This window comes from Cololabis saira, chromosome 24 (assembly GCF_033807715.1).
Source record: "Cololabis saira isolate AMF1-May2022 chromosome 24, fColSai1.1, whole genome shotgun sequence".
NCBI lineage: Eukaryota > Metazoa > Chordata > Actinopteri > Beloniformes > Belonidae > Cololabis > Cololabis saira.
The window spans coordinates 17,147,886-17,175,096 of NC_084610.1; the positions used below are offsets into that span (position 1 = coordinate 17,147,886).

The window sequence follows — 27,211 nt, forward strand, 5'->3', positions numbered from 1 at the left end:
CCAGAAACTTATTAAAAGATCACATTCCCAAAACATATGCACAAATGTTCCATCGGTTCTTTTGCATCTTGGACATTTTGAAGAGATATCCTTTGAAATTTTGTGCATTTTAATTGGAGTTTAATACAGTTTGTGAATACATTTAAAATTAGCCTCTTTAATTTTATTACTTAGTAAATGGAAAATGTATTTTTTCACATATATTTAACCAAGTATTTTCTTCAAAGACCATCCCCAACTCCTTCTTCCATATCGAACGTTGGATTTGAGGTGTTTTTCAAGGAGCTGATGGGATATCTTGAAAGCAACGCCTTCAAGTTTTGGTTTTCCTCACCACTTGGAGGCAAGATGTTTCTAATTTTGAAGAAGTTGTCAAAAAGGGAAGTCCTTGAAACCTGTTATGTTTCCTGGTGTACAATTCATCTTCTGAATGGGTGTAAAAGGCTCATTTCATTAGACAGGGGTCTGGTGAACTTTAAATGTGCATGCTATTGTATTCCTTCAAACCTTTTCCAGTTTATAGAAGGCACCAGCAGCACGTATTGTCTCACAGCCATGTCTGAGATTAGTGTTAAACCACAGGTCACACATTACTCTCCATGTATGTGCAATCTCTATTACCTATGTTGTCTTCAAAAGATCTGATGGCTGATTTTCCCTAAAGAGCCGAGGCCTCCTCGCTCGGTGTAGGAGGATATGAAAAAAAATCTGCGCAAACCTCTTCATTTCTCTGCTATATATAATTCTTTAAAGCTGGGGTCTTTTATGACCCGTACAACATTCATAGGGGACAATGAAAGGAAATGGTGGGATGCTCTTCTCTCCCTCTCCCCTCCCCTCTGTAGCTTTCATCTCTCCCTCCCACAAAGCTGATTCACCACCGGTGACCCCTGCTGCTGCTTTGTTAAAAAATAGACAACAAAGTGTCTGAGAGGTAAACCGGTGGGCAGTAGCGGGCTAGATTTCAGGCTACATTGCCGCTTGGCGTCAAGATGCTCGGGCAGTGGTGAGATCTGTTTGCTGAGCTGGGACGAGACTTCAGGTGAACCCAGTAAACAGGAAAGTTGGCGCTGCCAGACCTCTGTTGGTAATAAAGCGACACAAATAGTGAGGACGGCATAATAACTAACGTTACATGTCACACAGAAGTTCGTGTTGTAAATAATGAGGCTCCAACACGGTTGCAGACCAGCTCAAATGTTATTCTATGTCACTTTTCTACTCTCTTTCCCATATTTACTGTCTGTTATCACTGCATCCATACAACATACACGAACAGCCAGGATGGAACGGAACTGGCTGCACCATTTTTCATTGTAACATAAAGGTTTCTGTCATAAACAAAACACAAAAATTTGTCTTGTTTTTCCCCATTGAACTGATCAGTTATTGCTTTAAGCTGATAGCATATCAAAGTAAGTGCCCAGGTTATGTTTAACACACTTTACTGTTTTATTTTTTTAATTTTATTTATTTATGTATTTTTTTTTTCATCATTACATTACAACTTTTGGTTATTTTTTTGTTTATCCCCAAAAAAGGAATTTTTTGTTGGATACGAATAACTGGTGCCATATTTTTGCCTTTAAATATGTTTAAAGGTATGAAAACATTAAAGTGTTAGGTTATAATTGCATAAATTGTCTATATTTCACTACTTTATATACTGTCTTGGGGTTACATTTGCAAAAAATGCTAAAAACCAAATGCTCAAAAATTAAAAACAAATAAAATCGGAATGTGGGAAAAAATAAAACCGATTTCATCCGTCTCTGTTTCCTCCCTGGATCTGTTTGGTAATTCTGACCCACATGATGTTTCTGAAAGCAGTTCTATCAGCATTCTGGGAGGTGATTGGTCCTTACAGCATCATTACATGCCAATACTTGCTTGTTTAATCTCAATATAATACTAGTAGTAATATTTTGCATAACTACAGTCATATAATTCATGCAACAGCTCAAAAAACAGTTTTAATAACACTAACCCAAATCAATATCGGAATCGAATCAGATCGAATCAAATCTTGATAATTGATTCTGAATCTTAAGAATCGGAATCGAATCGATTGTTGACATTTGAATCGATCCCCAGCCCTAGAAGATTCGTCTGGTAATTATACAATAGTAACACAGTAATGTATACGCTGCATAGCATAGACGTAGTGCTCTGTGGATATGTCGTCGGTTCGAACCATAAAACAGGCTTTAGCTTCAGAATTCAAGTGCATTTGCCAAAGAAACATCCCACTGTACAAGTACAGCCTGCTCAGCTAGGATCGCAGAGACGACACCATTTATGTTGTTGGATTTGTCTCATCTGACAAGGACAGAAGTAGAAGTAATTTCAGGATTGAGGAATAATAGTCTGTCGGAAGCTAAGAGGGCCGTTATTGAGGTTTGAGGAGCTGTCTTATTTAGGACCTGTGGACATTGGCGCATATCTTCGTCCTCGCGTACACGTTGGAAGCACACACAGCCATGCTGTTTAATGACTTTGAATGGGTTCACGTTAAGCTTTGCTGATCTGAATTTTGGACTGATTTGCAGTCAGTCATTCAATTTATTTGCTTGTAAAGTTTGAATCAGGATTACTTGTTTGTTTTGCATTCTGAAACTGTTGGTCGTGTATTTATTGTATCAATGTTTTTCCACCAAGAGCACCTGGAGATGGTGCAGCTCCTCAGTGTTAGTGTTACTGGGTAAACCTGTAACACAGTCTGACAGCTGTATTGCCAGGTTTTGATGAATCTTTTGCAGAAAGCTATCTTGTCATTACCCTATCTTGTGCCGTTGTTACCCGGAGCACGGTTCCATCTCCAGGCCTGTTTTACATTAAACAAAGAGATGGTTTTTACTGGTGCCTCCTTCAGCAGGTTGGTAGTGACATTGCACGTCTGGGTAGCTTTCCAATAACGTTTTAGCTTCCACGTAGACCAACAACACAACGCAGTTCTGTGATAAATCTTTTCAAATATTTTTTTCTAAGACATCATCTTTTTCAGCTGCATAAAAAGATTTCAATGAACTGTAATCATTGACAAAGGACATGTATGTCACTCAACGGACATTTTGCCCGGGCAACGCTGAGTGCAGTGATGCTGGTATTTGTGTTGACGCAGCATGTCCTGAATTAAAACGTTTAGTTAAAGTGAGTTTCTGGAGGTGGGCGAGGGTCGGGTCGGGTTTGTGCATGTTTGCAGGCCAGAGCTTCAGGAGCGGCATTCAATTCAATTCAATTGTATTTATATACCGTCTATTACAACAGAAGTTTGTTCTTTAACATAACCCTCTTATGATCCAGGTCCTGCTCAAGGGTTCTTCCCTCCTAAAGGGGAGTTTTTCTTCCCACTGTTTGGTTTAAGGTTTTTCTCCCACTAGGGGAGTTTTTACCTGCCATTGTTCATGTAATAATTGCACGGGGGTCATGTTCCTGGTCTCTGGAAAGATCCTAGAGACAACTTTTGTTTTAATAGATGCTATATAAATAAAATTGAATTGAAAATTGAATTGAATTGAATAGAAATTGGGAGTTGTGAGCACTGGACTTGGCGCTCATGCAGCTTAAACTCTGCCATGCCACACAGTTCGGAAACCTATACAAAAACACAAATCTTGCATTCTGCATCCATGACAATAAATAATAGCAAAGACTGCACAAGCGACCAAAGGTCAAAGCATTTAAGTACAAAAAGAAATGCTCTGTTATGGTAGTTCCTGTTTTATTTTGAAGTCCGTGTCTTTGTGTTTGAGTTCTTGTTTGACTTTCCTGTTTCCCATCTGCCCTGATTGTCTGCACCTGTGTCTCGTTAACCCTTCTATATATCTGGTCTTGTCTTTCTCCTGCTCCCTGCTGGTCCCTACTGTTTCCTCCCTCCGTGTTTCCATGTCAGTTTTTGTAGTTTTTATTCATGTTCTGGGTTTTTGCCATCCTGCTAAGCAGCGCTTTTTGTTTGATTAAATAAATCACTGCTTTTTTTAGAACTCCTGCTCTCCTACATCTGGGTCCGACCAACCATCATTTCCTAACATGCTCCACAAAACAAGTTAAACCAGACAGCTAACTACAAATACTGATGGACACAAATTTGCCTTGTATTCCAAAATGCAGGAATGAGCATCTAGAAATGTGTTGAAATGTGAAGCAGTCATCTCCAACAGGCCATTTCAAATCTCTGCGCTAAACAGAGAAGGACAAGGCAGATATAACAGTATATTGTTGCTACGTTGCACCCCTGGTCAGTACTCGAGTTGTAAAAATAAATCAGGGGGGATGGTGGATTTTATCATATGGGGACAGATAATGTGTGCTGATTACAAATAATATAATATATTACAAATAATAGCACTGACCAAAACACCTGCAGAAATACTGCAGGAATGACATAGCAGCAGTTAAATGCAGCCTTCTGTAAGCTTTAAATATCCACTGGGCTTACATCAAATACATCAAAACACAACAATAAAAAACAGTTTTCTGAACTTATCAATATGACTCTGTCCTTCACAGGATAAGTAAAATGGATCATTGCAAAAACTCTAAATCTTAACAAGAATATTTGTCCTATTTCTAGTTAAAATGTCTCATTTTAGTAAAAAAAAATCTCATTACACTTAAAACAAGACTCATCACTGGAAAAAACAACAATTTTCACCTGTTTCAAGTAGATTTTCACTTAAAATACTGGACGGCCGGTGGGGGGGACGCGGGTGTCTTATCAGGGCCGGCTTTGCTGGTCCTGCTTCCTGGCTTCGGCCTCCGCTCCCCCTCTTGCCCCCCCTACACGATTCATACGCACATAGGCGAAAGGCGGGGGGTCCGGGTCGTGGGGGGCACTGTCCCGCGGGGCCTGGCACTCCCCGCCTCACGGTTTTAACAGCAAAATAGACACTGCACATTCAACACTTAATAAATACATTTGACAAGGACACGTAGTTCGGGAGGGGGGGGGGTCTGTGTCAATCGATACTTGGCCCTCCCTCCTCCCTGTTTTTATGGCATTAATCACATGCACTCAACACAAGGGGCGGGAGGGGGTCCCACATCACCCGCGTTCCCTCACCGGCCTGGGCCTGGGACGGGTGGGTCGGGTTACCCGGGCCTGGCAGGGCCCGCCGTGCAGCCTGGGGTGCCTTCTGGCGGTGCTGGATCCCCCCGGGGAGGGGGGAACGGTGCGTGATTGTATGTCTGTGTCGGTGAGAATGCGGTATGGAAGGGTCCTGCCATGGAGGATTTGAGCCTCCATTGGCAGGACATCAAAAACTTAATAATTTATCAATATTATATTATACAAAGATGGTTATTATTATTATTAGTATTATTATTAGTATTATTATGTATAGTATATTATATTATTATTAGTATAGGTATCGGATAGGTGAATGGATGAATGAATGGGATGCCTGGGTCTGGGGCCCTCCGTTGTCGGGCCTGCGCGGGTGTCGCCTTGTTGGGGGGTTCCCTCTCTCCGGGCCCGTCTCCGGTCCCCCCCGCTGCCTCTACGGCGGGGCGCCCCTCTGGTCTTGGAGGGCCACTTTCGTGGGGGACGGGTGCGCCTGCCCGCGTCGGCGGCCGGGGCGGCTCTGTCTCTCCGGGCGGGCTGGCCCCCTGCCGGGTGGGGGTCGTTGGCCTGAAGGGTGAGGGCCTCCTGGCTGCGTGTCCGGCCCGGACCGGGTGGCCGGGGATTGCCTGGGTCGCGGTCCGCCGCCGCGGGATCCCTGGCTGCTTCTTTCCGCGCCGTGGGGGCCCCGCCCGCGGGCCCCCTCGGCCGCCGCCGGGTGGGGGGGGAGCCTCGCAGGCGGTGGGTTGCCTCCCTCCTACTTCTCCCCTCTGTGGGGTTGCCGGTGGCCTGGGTTCCGGGCTCTTCCTTGTCGGCCTCTGGTCTCGCGGGTGGCGGGGTTGCTCCCCCCCCTCCCCCACTATAGATACACTTCAGGTGGAGCTTTGTTTGGTTTATTACACACACACACACACACACACACACACACACACACACACACACACACACACACACACACACACATAGTCATTTAGTCACATACACACACACACACACACACACACACACACACACACACACACACACACACACACACATGCATGATCATATACATACACACACACACACACACATAGACATACACACTGGCTTGTTCACCTGCATGCTGGCTCTCTAGTTTTTGGGTTTAGGTAGCGGTAGCGATAGCTTAGCTCAGACTGCGATCAGATCTCAAGATTTAGGTCGATTGCTGTTCGTGTTTTGGATGGCTCCGTGCCGGTTTCGTGCTTTGTTTGTGTTTTTTTTTTTGTTGCAGATTTCCAGTGCTTGACGTGTGTCTCCGTGTGTTCCTGCTTCCTGGATTGGCAGTGGATGTCGTCACTCCCCCCCCCCCCCCACCCCCTCCCCCCCCAAAAAAAAAAAAAAAAAGAAAAAAAAAAAAAAGAAAAAAAAGAAAGTAAGATGCTTTCTGTCACAATTGGAGTCTGAAAAGCTGGTTCATGCCTTTATCTCCAGTAGATTAGATTAGCAATGCACTTTTTGCAGGACTGACAAAGCAAGTGTTACATAAACTCCAGCTTATTCAAAAGGTATGAACACATCACTCCTGTTTTATCCTCTCTTCACTAGTTCCATGTTAAACAAAGTGTAGATTTTAAAGTACTTCTTATTGTCTTTAAATCTATGAACGGCTTATCTCCCTCCTACATGGTTGACATGCTCAATACATACCGGACAGATCCCTTAGATCATCAAATAAGAGTCCTCTCATCATACCTAGAATCCACACTAGATCTGCTCATGGTGCTTTCAGTCACTACTACACTCTCTGGAATTCCTTGCCGCAGGAATTAAGGTCTGCTCCAACAGTGCCCTCTTTCAAAAGCAGACTAAAAACTTTTTGCACAGGCGTTTGAGTAAACTCTACATGGTTGGCTGGGTGATCGCACTTTTGTTAAAATGGAATTATGGTTGTTATTGTTGTTTTTCTCTTGTCATACTTTTTGTCTGTTTCTGTTATTGTAAACCTGTAATTTTGTTTGTTTATGTACAGTATTTGAGCACATTGAGTTCATGCTCATCATGTGAAATGTGCTTTATAAATACATTTGCCTTGCCTTGCCTTGCCTATCCAGGCTGTATTACTGCTTTTTCCCCAAAGAGGGCTGGGATAGACTCATACGGAAGAGTATTAGGGCCATGCAGGAGAAAAAGTATTTGAGAGGAGAAGATTTTTTTTATTGTGCACTTTGAGAAAAAAGTCGAAATGTCAAGATTAATGTTGAAATACAATTTTCAAGAATAAAGTCGAAATTTCGCCTTTTTTCTCAACTTTTTGACTTTTTTCACGAAATTGTACTTCAACATTAATCTCGACATTTCAACATTAATCTCGACATTTCGACTTTTTTCTCGACATTTTGACTTTTTTCTCGAAGTGCATAATGAAAAAAAAAAATCTTCCTCTTCCTCTTCCTTATTTTTCTCCTGCCTGGCCCTGATACTCTTGCGTAGACTCCAGCAGAGCCCTGCGACCCTGAACAGATGGAAGCAGCTATACTGGATGGATTAATGGTTGTATTTCCTTGCAGTGAAGACTTGAGGCGTATCGTGTATTTCAAACAGATTTATATAGAAACTAGGTGTTAGTGCTCTCCGTTTGCTGCACAGCTGCCGGCTCCAGGCTGAAATCCAAAGTTTATTTTGACTGATGCCCGCATTGATTAAGGTATTTCAAAGCTGCATTTATTGTCAATGGGAAAAATGATGACAACCCGGTTTTATTTTCTATTATTTAACATATCACAACATTTTGATAGATGATCATTGAATTCTTGACCGTCATACTAAAGGAGCAAGGTAAAGGTGTTTAAAAGAAGAATAAAACATTTACATGAATTTGCAGAAGTAACTTGTAGGAGAAGCTGATATTTAATCTGCATTTCTACTTATCCCTGTAATGCCAAAAAATATTATCGTTAGTATGATTTTCTGATGTGGGTAAGGCACCCACATAATAGGTATATTATTTATAAGTGCTCTGGTATATCATTTATTTATATCATTTATTTATAATGCTCAGGTATAATATTTATAATGCTCAGGTATATTTATAATTATATTGCTCAGGTATAATATTTAGAATGCTCAGGTATAATATTGCAATGAAGTGCTGTAATATTTTTATAATGTAATAACAGGTATATTTTTTGATAAAGTAAAGCTTGCTGTTATATTTATTTATATTTATTTTTATTTTGTATTCAAGAAAAATTGAAAGAGGTAGGACCTCATAAGTTTTTTTACTTCCTCCTACTCCTTTTCGGGCATGAAGGTTTATTTCCCTTTGATTTTATTTAATGACTGTTTATTTGTATTCTTTTCTGATGTTTTGTGTAATTGTTTTTGTTTTTTATTTTTAATATGCTCGAAATAAAGATTTCAATCAATCAATAATCAAAGATTTCTAGAAAATAACTGTCATATATGGTTAAAAAAAGAAGAAAAAAAGATTGTTGTATCGTTATTCATTATTTCTGCTTATCTCTTGGGTGCTGATTCATTCCAGGATGTCTGTGAAGGTAATTTTTAAATCTTTCATTTTATATTTGCACCTCTTGCATGAACTTTAACTTTTTATTTTCATACGCCTTGCAAACATAGAGTGCTTTATAACCTTGGGAAGAAGTGTTATGAGTGGAAATAAATCTGGTATTTAAAAGTGGAATTTAAATTGAATGACAGTCAAAAATCAGCAGATTTCTTTTTATGACACAGATTAAAGTAAAGTTTTCATGCATTTTAAGGTGAAACTTCAGCTTAATAGCATATTTTATAGCAGTTTTCCCCTCCCTTTAAATGTCCACATTCTTTTTTATTGTGCAGCAGTTCCATTTGCTTTCCCTTAAACTGTTTCACGTTCCTTATTTGGTAGAAACACACTGAACGTCTGAGGTCCTGTGAGAAGAAAACAACACTCTCTCAGTGATTTTGGACATCATTTTCAGATCGATACTAATTAAAGTGACTAAAAAGAACTTTCACGTCTGAAGACGCATTAGCCTGGCCTTGCCTCTGAAAAGGAAAAAGACTGAAAGAGATAAACAGAAATCCAAAATCAATCCAATCATCATTCCCATAAAGCTCCAGTCCCGTTACTGCCTTGTGTGTTGCAGCATCAGCTGAATCAGCACCTGCCAGGGGTTATTTCTCATAAGGTGTGTGCAGTGAGCATTAGGGAGCGTGTAAATATCACTTCACAGCCAGAACAACACGTCACACTGCGATGCCCTCAACATTTATACAGGTTATTTTACATTTTTACATCAGGGCTTTATCTTAATAGCGTCCCATTATTGACTCAGACCTGAACTTCAACAGCCATCTAAAGTTTATCACTAAATCTGCTTATTACCACCTGAAAAACATTGCTAGAATTAAGGGGTTTCTGTCTAAATGTTAGAGAGAAGACACTCAGTGATCTGAAGAAAGAGACTGAGACTTAACTTATTTCTTGCAAGGGTAGCACACTAGTTGTGAACTACAGCCTGTCTGCACCCAGCAGAGTTTATTTAAAGACACAGAAAGTGGGTGTAGGATTACAGTTTGTACAATCAGGAAGTAGGTGTGGTGTGGGTGTGGTGTGGACCACAGCAACATTCAGTATCATATTACAAGCACATAGTTGATTAATAAATAGTTATACAAAAGAACTTTAAAAAATAATCATATACCGGTAATAGATGGTTCACATGACATAGTAAAATGAAGTAAAAGTAAAATGAATTAAAGCTGCAAGCAGCAATGAACGGGCCCTCACGCGTGCAATTTTCCCCAATAAAGGTCAGGGACTCAAAACTATGTCCGATGACACCACCCACGACTCTTTATGTCAAACCATTCAAAGGTTATGGCAGAAAATAGGGACTATCAAATATCAACCAATCAGAAGAAGGGGCTGGGCTAATTTGCACCAATTATGTTCAAGAACTCAAAACCGAGCCAGATGACACCACCCACGAGTCTTTATATCAAACCATTCAAAAGTTATGGCAGAAAGTAGGAACTATCAAATATGGACCAATCAGATGAAGGGGGGCACGCTTTTTGGCGTCTAGCGTCGCCACGGTAATGCTTTTGACTGAGAAAAGTAATGCGCATCGTCGCAGGGTCGAGACCCACATTTTGATGTATAACACACCTGGGTGCACGTTACGGTTCGGGCGAAGAAGTGGCCAAAGAAATGGCATAAATTGCGCCAAAATTACACAATTATTTCAAAATGGCCGACTTCCTTTTCGGTTTCAGCCATGGTGCCAAGAGACTTTCCTTTAAGTTGCGACATGATACAGGTGTGTACCGATTTTCGTGCATGTACGTCAAACCGTATTGTGGGGCTTGAGGCACGAAGTTTTATCTGTATGGACCAATCAGATGAAGGGGGGGGGGCGTTTTTTGGCGTCTAGCGTCGCCATGGTAACGCTTTTGACTGAGAAAAGTAGCCTAATGCCCGTATTGTGGGGCTTGAGGCACGAAGTTTTCTAGGGGGCGCTGTTGAGCCATTAGGCCACGCCCATTAATGCAAACCATTAAATATCAAATTTTTCGCCAGGCCTGGCTTGCGTGCAAAAAGGCCCTCATTTTGTCGGAAGAAAAACGAGAAAAACGAAAAATCCTACAGATACAATAGGGCACTTTATAAGTGCTCGGGCCCTAATAAAGTGAGGCCTTCCCATGAGCATATTTTCCTTCTAACACTAAACAAGACACGGATAAACCTATTCATGCATTCATTTTCAGTAGGTTGGATTATTGCAATGGCATCTTTACAGGCCTTAACAAAAAATCAGGCAGCTGCAGCTGATCCAGAACGCTGCCGCCAGAGTCCTTACAAACCCCAGGAAACTGGACCATATTACACCAGTCATGAAATCACTACACTGGCTTCCAGTGAGTCAAAGGATAGAGTTTAAAATCTTACTGCTGGTCTACAAAGACCTGAATGGTATTGGACCAAAATACATGCTGGACCTGTTAGTTCCTATGAAGCTCCCAGACCCCTGAGGTTCATCTGGATCTGGTTTGTTGTGGTTCCAGAACCAGAACCAAGCAAGGTGAGGCAGCGTTCAGTTATTCTGCTCCTCACCGGTGGAACAAACTTCCTGTAGACCTGAGGTCTGCTCCAACTGTCAGCTCCTTTAAATCAGGCCGAAAAACATTACTGTTTACTGAAGCCACTCTTAAATTAAATACTTACCTGCTGTACTATACTGTCACGGGTGGGGTTGTTTAGGACCCAGATGCAGGAGAGCGAGAGGCAGGAGTTCCAAAAAACAGGATTTATTGGAGCAAAAACAAGAACCAAAAGCGCTGCTGGGCAGGATCAAAAAGAGGCAGAACAGAAACAGAGATCCAAAGACTACGGGACAACATGGAGGGAGCAAACAGTATGGAACGATGAGGAGCAAGGGATAGACAAGACCAAACACAAACTGGGGGAAATGTCAGACACTGACACTCTACTGCCCTTACTTTTTAACAACTTGTGCTTTTTATTATTTTACTTATTTTCTTATCATTTTATTTGTTATTTACTGTTTAATTGTGTCTTGCCGCTTATAATGTTGATATAAAGCACTTTGAATTACCTTGTGTTGAATTGTGCTATACAAATAAACTTGCCTTGCCTTGCCATTTCTAAATGGTTTCTTTAATAAAAATGAGCTCCACATCATATCTCGAGACCTTCCAGGTAAAGAGCATGCTGACACTGGACGTTATCATCACCTGGGAAAAGAAGAAGCAGAAGAAAAAAGTCTCCAAATTTCTCACACTTCACTTTGACTTGACCTTCAGAAAATGAGAAATATCTAGTTTTGACGTTTTCCATAATAAATTCCTCCCAAGCCCATAGACTCCTCCCAGACACAAAGAGAGGCAGCTACAGACTAAACTCCCACACAGATTAAGTCAATGTCAGCCCAAGAGGGCAGAGTGCATTCAGTGCTGAAAGAGGATTGAATACAATACATACCAGAGTGCATCCTGGTTAAATCCCTTGATGGAGGGCATCTTAGGCAAAATAACAAAAGCTTTTGATCAGTGCCGGCTTAAAGGACATCCATTACGGGACTAAAATGCCTTTAGTTCAGGCATGTACTGTAGCTTCGTATAGAGCTCTGTAAATTATATCTGTGCCCAAATCCCATGTTCAAGGCAGTTCCAGGGGGAAAGGAAAACCTGTGTAGGATGATGAGGGAGCGTGCTCTTACACATTTCCTCGCACACTCTGCCAATTATTGACTTAACAAGTTGGAGTCTGTCCATGGTGCTGAAATGAGTCGACTCGTGCTCGCCCGAGGACTTAACTCTTTCCTGTGGCCTCCGAGGAAGATTATATCAGTGAGATCACATGTCTGATCTCTGTGGAGATGTGCCCCGAGTGTCTGCAGTAGCCCTGCGCCAATTAAAGGACTTGCAATACAAACCATGTACAAAGCCAGAAACAAACTCCTACCTCCACATGTCCAGAATCTGGGGACGAGGGACACCAGATACAACATGAGAGGAACTTTATTATTTGAAAAACCAAAGACCCGAACCAATGTAAAACATCTGGAACAACTGTCCTGTAAATATCAAATCATGTTGTACACTATTCAGCCTTAAAAGACTTTATAAAAATTACGTAATTTCTCGTTATGGTATGGAAAATTGAGTTTGCCAACTTCTGTACTGTTATATTTTGGGTTTTGCGCAATGCACTATTTTTTATTTTTGCTATGATGGGAAATTTAAGTTTATTTGGGGTTTGAGCCATGTGCTTTTATTTTTGGTGTGATGGGAAATGTAAGTTATTTTTGGGTTTTGAGCTCTGTTCCTTTCTTTATTTTGCTATGATAGGATATTTGAGTTTACTGATAATTCATCTCAAAGTCTTGAGCTTTGCTCTTTTGTATTTGCTGTAACCAATGTAAGGTACCAGTAAAAGGGGTAGGTATATATAAGCCTTGCTTCTACCTACACCCTTTCGGTTACAAATGTACCGAAATAAACATTAATTCATTCGAAAACACCACCGTCTTCACTGACGCTTTCAAATATGTGCAGTAAAAACAATATAAACGTACACATTTTGAATCAAGTGTTTTTTTTCTTTTACACAGAGTCACAAATGTAGATACAAATGTAACTTCCTGCATTCATGGCTGGATCATCGAAGAAATTACTGGGAAATAAAATTTTTGAGTATAGGATATTGCAGGAGGCTAGTTTAATTATGCCTTGATCTTTTTTTTATTAATTGTTTGTGTTGTATTTATTTATTTTTGTTATTATTTTGTCTTTTCTTTCTTTTCTTATTTTATTCTATTTAAATTTTAAATGTTTACATTTTTCTATGGCATATGATATTATATTGTGATGAAGGGACAGGACTAAATAAGCGTTCTGCTGTTCCCTCTCCAACACATTATTTTGCTGTCGTTCTTTATTTCTGGATGAGACTGTTAAATGGTTTTGCTTTTTTTTTTTTTTTTAATATTTTGACGCTTTTAATTTGATGGTGATTTGTTGTTGTTCGAGACAAAGCCAACAATATACAATAAACAATAAACAGAGTCAATATTTAAGGCGGTATTAAGGTATAATCAGTAATAAAGAAGAATAATGACAGAAAAATATCTACTTTTGAAGTCCAACGTTTGATTTTAACATCATTTCTGTGTTATTTCATGCCTTTGGGACACTTTTTCAGCCCATTTGTTTGCGTGATTAGAGTTAGTTGCGTCACAGGCTCGGCAGCAGGACAGATGACAGACGCAGATGTTGAGGGAAGCGCACTGGATTTACACAGGAAGTTAAGCGTATGGCTCTTCAAAATAAAATGTAAACAAAAATAAAATAAATAAATTGGAAGAAAAAAAAATATATTAATAAAATAAATATATATGATATATTAAAATATATATGATATATATATTACATATTAAAATGCATATATATATATATATATATATATATATATATATATATATATATATATATATATATATATATATATATGCCTTAGGTTTTTACCAACATGGTATTAACCATTAATTATATATGCAGACAAAATAATAAAAAAAATAAAAATAAAATGTAAACCTTTTTAAATAGAAAATGTACCAATAGGTTCTTCATATTGAAGGCCATGTAACAATCTTTATACGGTTAACTATGGATGAATTGGGTTATGACTGTGAAGGCTAACAAATTCATTCAGCTATTTGTCTTTCTGAAATTACAACATTTTTGCTATTATAAGTATATGTATAATGGAGTAATCGTCCGGCTATTTTTCTGTCCACAATTGACTTACAAAACCATTCACTGTACAATAACTCACATTTCAAATCATTCATCATTTCAGTGATAAAATGTGAATAAATCTAAATATTGTTTATTTATGGTAGAAATCAGAAGCTGGAACTTGGAATGGAATAACAGCTGAGTTGTATGCAGTGTTTGGTACATATACACAGCTAGAAATGAATTAACTTGATAATTGATAACTGATGTTCCTCGCCTGTTGTCTTTGGGTAGTTTCCCACTTTAAGCTTGGGTCCTCCACCAGATCTGTGGAAACTTGAGAATTTTACGCAGTATTTTTGCTCTTCCTAGGATTGCGTTCTCCTGGACAGAGATCTCTGATGTTTGTCCCGTGGATTCACCGGAACCACTTTCCCATCTTTTAGATCACAGCTGTTGTCGCCTTGCATATCTTTCTTATTTACGTTTTTGACCTTTGGTATTTTTCCAGCCTATAATGCAGTATGTATATATTACGGAAGAGTATTAGGGCCATGCAGGAGAAAAAATATTTGAGAAGGGAAGATTTTTTTTTATTGTGCACTTTGAGAAAAAAGTCTAAATGTCGAGAAAAAAGTCAAAATGTCAAGACATTTTGACTTTTTTCTCGACATTTCGACTTTGTTCTCGAAATTGTACTTCAACATTATTCTCGACATTTCAACTTTTTTCTCGAAATTGCATTTCAACATTAATCTCGACATTTCGATATTTTCCTCAACATTTCGACTTTTTCCTCGAAGGGCATAATGATGTTTGTGATGCATATGGTTCATTGTTTTACATTGAGCTGCTTAAAAAAATAAGCAATCTTAAGTTAGTCTTTACAAGTATTTATGAAGGAATGTTACTATCAGGTCAAAAGCTTTTTTTCTGGAAAGTTGAATAAACATTGGCATAAAGCAAGCATATTTGCCCTTTCTTATGTTGTTAACAGTATTAAAAACATTTAAAAAATACTTAAAGGTAATTTAGAACAGCAAAAAATGTGTGAATAAATGTGTGATTAATATGCAATTAATTGCAAGTTAACTATGAACAACATGCGATTAATCGCGATAAAAAAATTTAATTATTTGACAGCCCTAATATATATATATATATATATATATATATATATATATATATATATATATATGTACATACATATCAGCATTTTAGACTGCTTTCATTGATTTCTGCGGGTTATGAGCATATTAAAAGAATTCCAAATAGAAGTTTATTTTGAAAGCTCCTCCCGGAAGTGTCCCGGTGGCTGGCGTGTGTCTTGCTGCAGGTGCTGCCGGCTCTCAGAGCGACCAGCTCTTGGCAGGACAGCCGAGCTCCAAACCCTCCAAACGGGGCAGGACTCACCCCGCGCAGGCGCCTCTACTGGAACAGAGCAAAACCTCCATGCAGTTTGACCCTTCCAAACCCAAACGTGCCAGTAGTTTCTGAAGTAAGCGGGGGTTTCATTCAGTGACAGGTTAAGTTGCAGAAGTGCAGCTCCGGTGCGGGACGCTGCACTCTCGGGCTGCGGGATGAGCCGCAGCGCGGAGGCGTGAGTCTGATTCCCAGCATGGAGGAGAAGTTCAGCAGGCTCGTGTTCATCCCCGTGGCCGCGGTGCTGTTCCTCATGATCGGGTACCAGTACGTGTGTCCGGCGGACAGCGGCGGCTGCCCGTTCCGGGGGACCGGGGACCGGCTCCTGCGGCTGGAGGAGCAGCCGGACCCGGACCCCCCCTCCACCATCACGGCCAGGTTCAACTTCTCGCAGCGGGACCTGGAGCGGCAGCTCCGCTTCGACATCCGCGGCGAGGACGTGATGGTGTTCCTGCACATCCAGAAGACCGGCGGGACCACGTTCGGCCGCCACCTGGTGCGCAACATCCAGCTGGAGCGGCCGTGCGAGTGCGCGGCGGGCCAGAGGAAGTGCAGCTGCCACCGGCCCGGCAGCGCCGAGTCCTGGCTCTTCTCCCGGTTCTCCACCGGCTGGAGCTGCGGGCTGCACGCCGACTGGACCGAGCTGAGCCGCTGCGTGCCCGCGCTCATGAGCCGGCGGGGGAAGAAGAGCCCGCAGAGAGCAAGGTGGGAGCGGGGAGCCTCCGGGGGGGAATACAACCACCACTGGGATGGCACTTGGTATGGAAGAGTATTAGGGCCAGAAAAATAAAAATAATATTTTAGAGGAGGAAGATTTTTTTTTTTATTATGCACTTCGAGAAAAAGTCAAAATGTTGAGAAAATTTCGAAATGTCGAGATTAATGTTGAATTACAATTTCGAGATAAAAGTCGAAATTTTGCCTTTTTTCTCAACATTTCAACTAATTCACGAAATTTAGACTTTTTTCTTGAAATTGTACTTCAACATTAATCTCCACATTTCGACTTTTTTCTCGACATTTCGACTTTTTTTTTTATTGTGATACTATTACACTTTTATAACAGTGCTAGGATGTCGAGAAAAAATGACGAGAAAAAAGTCGAAATGTCGAGATTAAAGCAGCACAATGTAACTTTTCCACCTTAATATAATATTTCCAGAGTCATTGTGATGGTACATCAATTTACAACAGGTTTAATGACACCTCTGTCATGGTCTGAGGGGTCTGTATCGCCTTCACTGGCACTATGTAACTTTGAGGAGCATGGTAGGAACCCTTCCACACTACTGATAAAGCACTACCGCTTTTGTCCAAAGGAGCCGCCAAACTCAACAAAAGCTGAAAGTTACATTGTGCTGCTTTAACTTGACATTTTTTCTCAACATTTCAACTTTATTCATGAAATTTGGACTTTTTTCTCAACATTTCAACTTTATTCATGAAATTTGGACTTTTTTCTCAACATTTCGACTTTTTTCTCAAAATTGTACTTCAACATTGTTCTCGACATTTTACGGAAGAGTATTAGGGCCAGGAAGGAGAAAAATAAAAATAATATTTCAGAGGAGGAAGATTTTTCTTTTTTCATTATGCACTTTGAGAAAAAAGTCAAAATGTCGAGATTAACGTTGAATTACAATTTCAAGGATAAAGTCCAAATTTCGTGAATAAAGTCGGAATTTCTTCGACTTTTTTCCTCGAAATTGTTCTTCAACATTGTTCTCGACATTTTACGGAAGAGTATTAAGGCCAGGAAGGAGAACTGTCGAGAAAAAAGTCAAAATGTCGAGAAAAAAATCGAAATGTTGAGAAAAAAGTTGAAATGTCGAGATTTATGTAGAAGTACAATTTCGAGAAAAAAGTCGAAATGTTGAGAAAAAAGTCAAAATTTTGTGAATAAAGTTGAAATGTTGAGAAAAAAGTCAAAATGTCGAGATTAATGTTGAAGTACAATTTCGAGAAAAAAATCGAAATGTTGAGAAAAAAGTTGAAATGTCGAGATTAATGTTGAAGTACAATTTCGAGAAAAAAGTCGAAATGTTGAGAAAAAAGTCAAAATTTTGTGAATAAAGTTGAAATGTCGAGAAAAAAGTCGAAATGTCGAGATTAATGTTGAAGTACAATTTCGAGAAAAAAGTCGAAATTTTGAGAAAAATGTTGAACATTTCAACTTGATTCACGAAATTTATACTTTTTTCTCGAAATTGTGCTTCAACATTATTCTCGACATTTCGTCTTTTTTTCTTGACATTTTGACTTTTCTTTTTTCTTTTGCAATACTATTACACTTTTATAACAGTGCTATGTCGAGAAAAAAGTCGAAATGTCGAGATTAATTTAGCCTTTTTTCTCAACATTTCAACTTTATTCATGAAAAAATATTTGAGAGGGAAAGATTTTTTTTATTGTGCAATACTATTACACTTTTATAACAGTGCTAGGATGTCGAGAAAAGATTTCGAGAAAAAGTCGAAATGTCGAGATTAATGTTGAAATACAATTTCAAGAATAAAGTCGAAATTTCGTGAATAAAGTCTCTAAAGTTTCGCCTTTTGTCTCAACATTTCAACATTAATCTCAACATTTCAACTTTTTTCTCAACATTTCAACTTTTTTCTCGACATTTTGACTTTTTTCTCGAAGTGCACAATAAAAAAAAATCTTCCCCTCTCAAATGTTTTTTCTCCTGCATGGCTCTAATACTCTTCCGTACATTTGGTCATGTTTGCATCTCTTTACATCTCTTTGGTTCTTTCATTGAGCCATTCGAAGAAGTCATTCACATATTCCTTTGATCACCCACTCACTCTTTTGTTAATTTGTTCACTCTGTTACTCACATTCACTTATTCAGTGGCTTTCATAAGCTCACTGTTCACTGTAGTCTTTGTATTGAATAACTTGATGGTTTCAGCATTGACTCACTTCTTCATTGTCAATATAAATATACAAAGGGAGTTTCTCCTTTTGTGAAGCTGATTGATTGAACCAATGAATCAATGAGTGAATGAACAGATACACCAGAACAACTCAGAGCTGTGGGGGTGGGACAGAGTATCACATAGCCATATCCTTGTTCTTTGTGCAGCAGGAGAATTACTGCGGTTGCAAATATTGATTTTTCATGTCTAAATGTTACGTTTTCTTTATTCATCTGGATTTATTTAGGTTCCATTCTGTGCTGGATATCAATTTGTTTATACCCTTCCATCAAAGAAAGAAAGCAAAAACTGTGTTCACTGAAATAACTTGAGACTAAGCTAATAATAAATGATTTACTAAAAAAATTAGTAAAGAAAATTTGCTTTTAAAGTCTAGTTTCACAGAAACGCTAAAACAATTAGGTGACAGATTTGGCATTACCTTCACCTTTCTTTTTTGTTGCACACCTTCTGAGTCAATCACTGCAGTAACGTGATCTCTGTAACTCGATTAGACTTGTGCACCTGTGGACAGGTACTTCAGCCCACTGGCTCTATAATATACAGGTGAAGGTTGGAAAATTTGAACATATTGCAAAACTTCATTCCTAGTAAATTCAACTAAAGGTGAAAGTGTCAGGGTTTGACACTTCCCCCTAGTTTGTGACTTTCAGTTTCTGTCTTGCCCCGCCTGTGTCCCATCTGCCCTGATTGTGTCTGCACCTGTGTCTCGTCATGTCTCGTTATCCCTTCAGTATATCTTGTCTTGTCATTCCTTGGTTCCCTGTCGGTCCGTACTGTTCCCTCCTCCATGTGCTCCAAGTTTTTGATCCCTGTTCCTTGTGTTTTTGATCCTGCTCTGCAGTGCTTTGTTTTTACCTTTTTGGATTAAAACCCTTGTTTTTTGAGAACTCCAGCCTCCCTCTGTCTCCTGCACTTGGGTCCTAGCAAACCAAACCCCAACAGAAACAAATATATTATTTCCCACTACATTCAAAGTGAGATATGTCAAGCCTTTATTTGCTATAATTTTGATGATTATGGCTCACAGTTTATGAAAACCCCAAATAAAAAATCTAAAAATGTTTTAATATTTTAAGAAATCAATAGTGATGCACCGAAATGAAAATTTGTGACCGAAACCGAAAATAATAATAAACACTTGGCCGAATACCGAACAATACCGAACATGGTTCTTCAGCAGTTTTTCATTTATTTTGCCAATTTTTTCACCATGGCATAAATCAAATACATTTGATTTAGGCATGCTTTTCAAAGAAAAAAATCTTTTACAAAATTACAAGGTACAAAATATTTATTGAACATAAAAAAATGACATTTTTTTAATTTCCCAACATTATGTTGTTTTGGTTCCACCTCCTGGGGAATGTTAGGTAAAATTCTTATGGGGTTAGTTTTTGGTTGGCCAACGATTTATGTAGTGCGCAACGTTACGGGACGGAGCGGCCAGTCTATTTCCTTATTTTACAACGCCGTTATTAATTGTTCGTTTTTTTTCCCCACTTATTCCACCGAACACCGAAAGTGTTTTTTTGCCATTTTCGGCCGAACAATTTCGGTTACCGAACAATCGGTGCATCACTAGAAATCAATAAACAATTCAATCATCAAAATTTTAACAAATAAAGGTTAAGATATCTTGCGTTGCATGTAATGAGACTATGTAATGTATTAGTTTCCCCTTTTAAGTTGAATTATTGAAATAAATTAACTTTTACACCATATTCTTCACCTGTAGCTATATTCTACATCTGGGCTTATGTGGACGTCGTAGCATAGGAGGCTATTTCAGTTGCTAGCATGGTTGGCTGTCTGTACAGTCATGCAAGTTCAATGCTATTAAAGCACTTTAAACTTTCGTTTTTTCATATAAAATAAACATATTTCTATGCAGTTTAGAAGTTTCGGGGATGTCCCTTTTTTTTGGCGCCTGCGCTGCTGAAATCGGGGCTTCCCTTATTTCTATTTCTGAAAGGTGGCAACCCTAGTCATATCTGCCATGGCAGCACAAAGGAGTTTTGTCATGACAAAACTCCTTTGTGCTGCCTTAAATGCGGCACGCTCCAGGGTAGGGATGCATGGATCAGACATTTTCAGTCTTGATTCTCACTGAAGGAACTGGGCTTTTCTTATCTGATCCGATCGCATTGTTGAATAAGGAGCTGCACACCTGTGGAGGAGACTAAAGGTGTCATGCTCGATTTCACTTCTTCTATCCAAACTAAAACATAATTTTCAATGAAAAACTGTAACAAAATAACACAGCTATAAATATAAACTAGGGCTGAACGATTAATTGCATGTGCGATAATATTGCGATGTGATAAAACGCGATTTTCTACCCTTGGCCGGGCGGGGCTGCGAGTTGTTCATTGCTGGTTCGTTTTGTTAACTCTGAGCTTTGTCGGTTTGTTTGTTAGTTTGCTGGTGGTTTTTTTCTCCCTGTGATTTTGAGTTATTTATGAAGAAGTTCTGAGTTCCGTGAGGAAGGTTTTTTTGTTCCCTGTGGGAGTTTTTTTTGTGTTTTTCTATTAAACTATGCCTCGTTTTGGCTAAAGTTTAACCCGGTTTGGGGTTGTGCGATTGGGTTCAGAGAGAACGACCCATGTGTAGACATGTTAAAGAGGTAAAGCCACAGATTTGTTTTCTTTATTGTTGTAATCTGTGCTTTAAATAAATCTGACATTGTTTATTATAAAACAGACTGATTTATTGCTTGTGTAGTTGAAAAATACATGAGAACAGGACCTTGAAAAAATAATCGCATATTAAATCGCAATCGCAATATTGAGGAAAAAAATCGCAATTAGATTATTTTCAAAAATCGTTCAGCTCTAATATAAACTGTTAATTACTTCTTATTTACTCGGCAATAACATGCTTCAAAAATAAACAATTGTGCACAAACAGTTCAAATCTAAATTCGAAAAACTGAAAAAAAACAACCTAAATTAAAACTTAAAAAAAAAAAATGCGGTATCTGAAACTGAAATCTTAAATATCACCGGAACATTTAAAATGGATGAATGAGAAAAATTCTATATTTTGTCAATACGGGACAGATTCACATTTCAGATCAGTGCTTTCCTACACTGCAAAGTGTAGGAAAGCATAATAAGTATATAATAAATATATAAGTCCAGGGATTATAATAATATATACTTTATTAATCCCCTTTGCTTTTAACCCATCACTAGCTCCTGTACACACTAGGAGCAGTGGGCTGCCCTTGAGCAGGTGGGGGGTTAAGAGCCTTGCTCAAGGGCTCTGATTGGTTCACCTTCTGTTGTTAACAAGCCAAGCTTGCCCATAAAATTGATTCTATTTTAATAAAATGTTGTCTTTGTAAATTTGACTGAAATATACTATTGAAGTGGATGATTTAACAATTTCACTCTGTTGTAAAGGAAAATGAAACAAAATTGCAATGAATCTTAATATTTAATCACATTTTCTTCCTCGGTGTTGAAATTAAGGAACATCCACAATAAAGCACAGGGGGTTCACTTCTATATTTAACAAAATCTCTCAATAGGCAACACAAACATTCAGTAACAATAATTCTTCAAGTACTTAGAGTTCAAGAAGAAGCCAAGAAACCAATCAGTTTAACTCACTCCACTTCCACATATGTCAGGGTTTGACACTTCCCCCCAGTTTGTGACTTTCAGTTTCTGTTTTGCCCCGCCTGTGTCCCATCTGCCCTGATTGTGTTTGCACCTGTGTCTCGTCATGTCTCGTTATCCCCTCAGTATATCTTGTCTTGTCATTCCTTGGTTCCCTGTCGGTCCGTACTGTTCCCTCCTCCATGTGCTCCAAGTTTTTGATCCCTGTTCCTTGTGTTTTTGATCCTGCTCTGCAGCGCTTTGTTTTTACCTTTTTTTTGGAATAAATCCTTTGTTTTTTGAGAACTCCTGCCTCTGGCCTCCCTGTTCTCCTGCACTTGGGTCCTAGCAAACCAAACCACAACAATATAACTATATTTATACAATGGCGTTTCCACTATCATATGTATTGTATTATATTTACGGAATAGATTTAGGGCCATGCAGGAGAAAAAATATTTCAGAGGGGAAGATTTTTTTTTATTGTGCACTTCGAGAAAAAAGTCGAAATGTCAAGATTAATGTTGAAATACAATTTCAAAAATAAAGTCGAAATTTCGCTTTTTTTCTCAACATTTCAACTTTATTCACAAATTATTTTTTTTCTCGAAGTGCATAATGAAAAAAAAACTTTCTCCTCTAAAATATTATCTCTATTTTACTCCTGCCTGGCCCTAATACTCTTACGTATATATTAGACAACAGTTGGTGTGTTGTCTAATATACTATTAGCAATAATATTAGTCTCAGCCAAATTTGATGGAAACACTAACGAGGCGACGAGGGAGCGCTGTGTGTTTGCAGCATATGATCACCCCTCATAAAGAGGCCAAATTAAATCATGAATAATCAAGGTGATAAAAATGCATGTGAATTGAAAATGGTTTTAAAATGGAGGTGAAGTAAAAAGGAGGTGGTCATGTAATTTGTTCATTTTGATAAAAAGGAACCACACAAAGCCTACAGTATATACACGACGTCCTTTCAAGGATGAAGACTCAAAGATTACACTGACAAAATATGGTTGAACGGAGAAAATAAAAACATTTGCAAATTGAAAATATAAGTAATAAAAAAAACTGAAAAAAAAATAAAAAAAATTTGGTATTAACCATTAATATATATGCAGACAAAAAAATAATAAGTAATAAAAACATTGAAAATGTTCAATTTCATCTCAAATTTGCACCCAGCTATTCAGTTTATGTCTGAAATGCACAATTATTTCCATGATTTTTGCACTTGGTTGCAAGGTTGACGTGAACCGCAGCAGCTGAGCAGGTTCTGCTGAGTCGGTGTGGTTTTCAACTCATCCTCCAGTCTTAGTCCTGCTGGTTGCTGGGATACAAAAGTACGTCACGCAAGTTGTCGAGCCTTTTTCTCTGCTCCACTTTCCGAAAGGTGCATGTGACCAAGCCTTCATAGGTGCTGACAGGAATGATGCCGAGGATGCAAGTGGTGGATATTTTAGTTTTTAGATCATTCTGTGGTTTTCGTGCTTGCAGACGCTCCGAACTTCCTCTCACTCATTTGGTGCATAAATGAAATGTAACCACCACCAAAGTGACTCATGATTTCGTTATTAGAAAAATGAACCATTTTCTTGATAGATTGTTCAGGGTGGTTGTTGTTCAAGGAAATTATCCAAAAAAGAAGAAGTTCAAAGCTTTTTTTGGTTTCTTCCTGTGATTTTCAGACTCGAGACATTTCCTACTTTTTAAGATACTGATGGAAAACAGAGCAAAAGGTTCAGAGTTGACACCTTTCCCAGTTTCCAGAGTTGTCGGACAGCCATTCACTCCGTTTTGTCAATTATAATTGATAATTGCAGCCTTGAAAATGTAGGTTTTTAACATAAAATGTCAACAAACAGTGAGCCCCAGAGCTTATTTGTTTCTCTGAAGGCACTAAGTGGATTTCTCTAACAGTAGAGGCAGTGGCACCAATTCTCCTCGGATTTCAGTTGCCTCCAGGGCTGCACTCGCGTTTGTCCTTTTTGGCACGTAAAGGCATGGTGTAGAGCTGATAGGGGTGCAGTGTTAACATGCGCGGCACATGGCAGCACCAGCAAGAGTCGACTACAGCGCTTCCATAAAACAGCCAGAAGACAGGCCGCCTCCTGATCTGAAGGTCTGTTTCAATTTCCTGTAATTACAGAAGCAATACGGCCAAGCTTAAGGGAGTAAAGCGCTTAAGCAGGGCAGGGTGTTGTGAGGTGTGTGGCCTATGTGTTCAAGGCCAATTTGGCTTGCTGGCGGTTCACAGAGCAAATCTCCATATGTTACTGTGAGCATTAAAAGGGGTTGGTGAGGACTTTAAGAGTCCTACAAATCCATTGACTGCCCTAAGTGGCAGCCAGCCGACTTTGAAATAGGTTTTAAGAGCAGCCCCAGAGCCATATCAGATTAACTGACAACACTTCAGTGAGTTGTCAGTTAATCAGAAGATCAAGTGGAAAATCAGCACTTGGTAAATTGGGCAAAGTTGTAAAAAACAGAGAAAAGAAAACCAATTCTGGGCTTTCTGAAATGTTGTAGGTTGGTATTGGGCACCATAAACCTGAAACTATGCCAATCTGTTAGCGGCTAACGGTACTGTGACACTCAATCAAACGCGAAACTAAAGAAAATTGCAGTTTCTTAATTGACCACTAAGGGCAGGTTTGCCAAGCAAGTTGATATCTGTGAACAAGTCAAAATGTTCAAAAGTGAGCCTGGTTCAGAAGAATGGCTTTAGCTAGATTTTACATACATGACAACCGTCTTGGGTGCGATTTTTACGTATATCATCAGGAAAATGTATTTCTAATTAGAGGCATTTGATTGACATCTGTCTGTGCTTAATGGCTAGCTGGTATCATAGTTTGTTATTTAGCTATTTTGTCTTGACTTGGTAGGTGTGTATGAAAACATAATCATTCTTATTCCAAAGTTAATACACTTTGTTGTGACGTTAACAATACTAAGAGACTGTGGCGAACGGTTGTGAGTTGGTCTGGAAGGGTCCAAGTCCGAGGCTCCTCCAGCAGAGCCACCCATCCTGTGTTATTTCAGAGTGACTAACTTTGTCCTGACCTCCACTGGACCTCCGCTCTGAAAAGCCACGAAGACCCAAAGGCTGTGGTGAATTCGCCCAATGTCAGCTCATCGTGCGTCTCACTTTTGGAGCCTCGACGTGCTCGTTACAAATTTCGATGCGTTAGTGCCAAGGGAAATGAGGAAAGATAGATCAGAATGATCCAGTTAGTACCCCAGGGCATTCCTGGAGCCCTGTGGACTTAGAGGCTGTCGGCTCTTCGTATTGATCACCGTGCTCGGTCGGTTGTCGGTCCTTGTTTCAGCTCCGGGAGACAACATTAGTTAGCAGGCTAGGTTAGCATTACCCATTCAGCGAGACTAATGGTGCTTTTCCATTAGTATCTACTCAGCCCGACTCGACTTGCCTCGGTTTTGCACTTTTCCACTAGGGGTCTAACGTGCGGAGTAGATACTTTTCTGTAACTATTCTGCAGAGGTTCTAAGCAGCTGAGTCGGCTGTATCTGACATCATCACACTACAGGCCACTGATTGGTCGGGGGGTTGGAGTCAGACGTCTGAGTCAGGAGGCGGAAATCAGCGAAAGAGCGACTCTGACGGCGTCTTCTTGTTCATTTTATCCGACAGGCAATGGCAGCAAAAGTCTGTTTCATGATTCATGATCATGTCACTTCATAGCCGCTCGCGGCTCCCAACGGACTTTTCAGCAGCAAACTAAAAAAAATGTAAAAAGGGTAGCCGTTTGAAGCTTCTCTCACTCTCATTTTTTAACTTGATATCGAACACAAGCCACAGACCCAGCAGCACATCTATCATCTCCCTTCAGGTTCTTCATCTTTAGTGTTGTTGTCTTTTTCGTTTAGATCACACAATCAAATACGTCACGGCAGCTTCGCTCCAACTTCTGCTCCAGATGTTGAATTGTTATGGAAAAGAAACCAGGCCAAGTTGAGTTGAGTAGAGCCGAGTAGGTACTAGTGGAAAAGTGCCATAAAATAACTCGCTATCAGGCGTTACTTTGCCCACTATTATATTTACTGGATTGGGTGGCGCCAGTCCCTGCCAATAGAGCCATGTAGAAAGACTATTCAAAAGCATCTACAGCGGAAACCAAGATAAGTATTCACAGCATTCAGTGCTGAACGCAAAGCTGTAGACATCAGTTTCAAAAGAAGCGAGAAGGGTGTCAGAGACGTTTCATCAAGAGCTCTGGTCTCTGCAGGGAAACACTCCTCCCTGGTGCTCCACGAGGAGTTCAGGGTCCCCCACGGGAGAGGAGCGGCCTGCTCAAGCATACGTCAGCATCTGTGTCTGTTTGCTGGCACTGCGATTTTGCCAGATGTCTTGTTTTTACTAGGCTACTACTGTCATTTAGCAGACGCTTTTATCCAAAGCGACTTACATCTGAGAAACCAACACACCACTTTGCCCAGGGAGCAAGTAGGGTTAAGGGCCTTGCTCAGGGGTGAACCAAGGTGGTTCATCTTGGTTGCCATTCTGGGGCTTGAACCTGGGTCCTCCAGGCCCCACCTCTGTAGCTACTAGACTATCACTCCCCCACTAGTATTCAAATTTGAGACAAATGCGGTGCCATGACTCACATCTCAGCTTTTACCTGCAAAACTGTCCGGTGTGAGTCGTAACTCACGTAGCAACCACAAATCTGTCGCACAGAGTTATGATTTCCCCGAGGATCCCGCCTGCTCGATTTTACGTCTGCGCGGCTTTAGAAAGAAATACGGCGGAGCATTACAAGGGCCTGATCTGCGTAGGGAAAGACAAACAATTAAGCGAAGGCTTCCTGTCAGTTTTTATTGAAACTGTTAAGTCAGGGCGATGCAGAGGCTTTCTGTGTCGACTGCATGTTTGATGCCAGTCTGGAGGGACTCTTGTCCTCTGACAGATACGTCCATG

At 39.8% G+C, this 27,211-nt stretch overlaps 1 protein-coding gene across 1 annotated transcript in view; it reads left to right on the forward strand.

Annotated features, from left to right (window-relative positions):
• Positions 1–15,679: 15,679 nt before the first annotated feature.
• Positions 15,680–27,211, forward strand: part of LOC133424905 (heparan-sulfate 6-O-sulfotransferase 3-B-like) — a 38,067-nt gene continuing 26,535 nt past the window's right edge. The window contains exon 1 of the mRNA XM_061715486.1: positions 15,680–16,417. Coding sequence (XP_061571470.1) covers positions 15,909–16,417 — 509 coding nt within the window. The 5' untranslated portion in view covers positions 15,680–15,908. The remainder of the gene's footprint in view (positions 16,418–27,211) is intronic.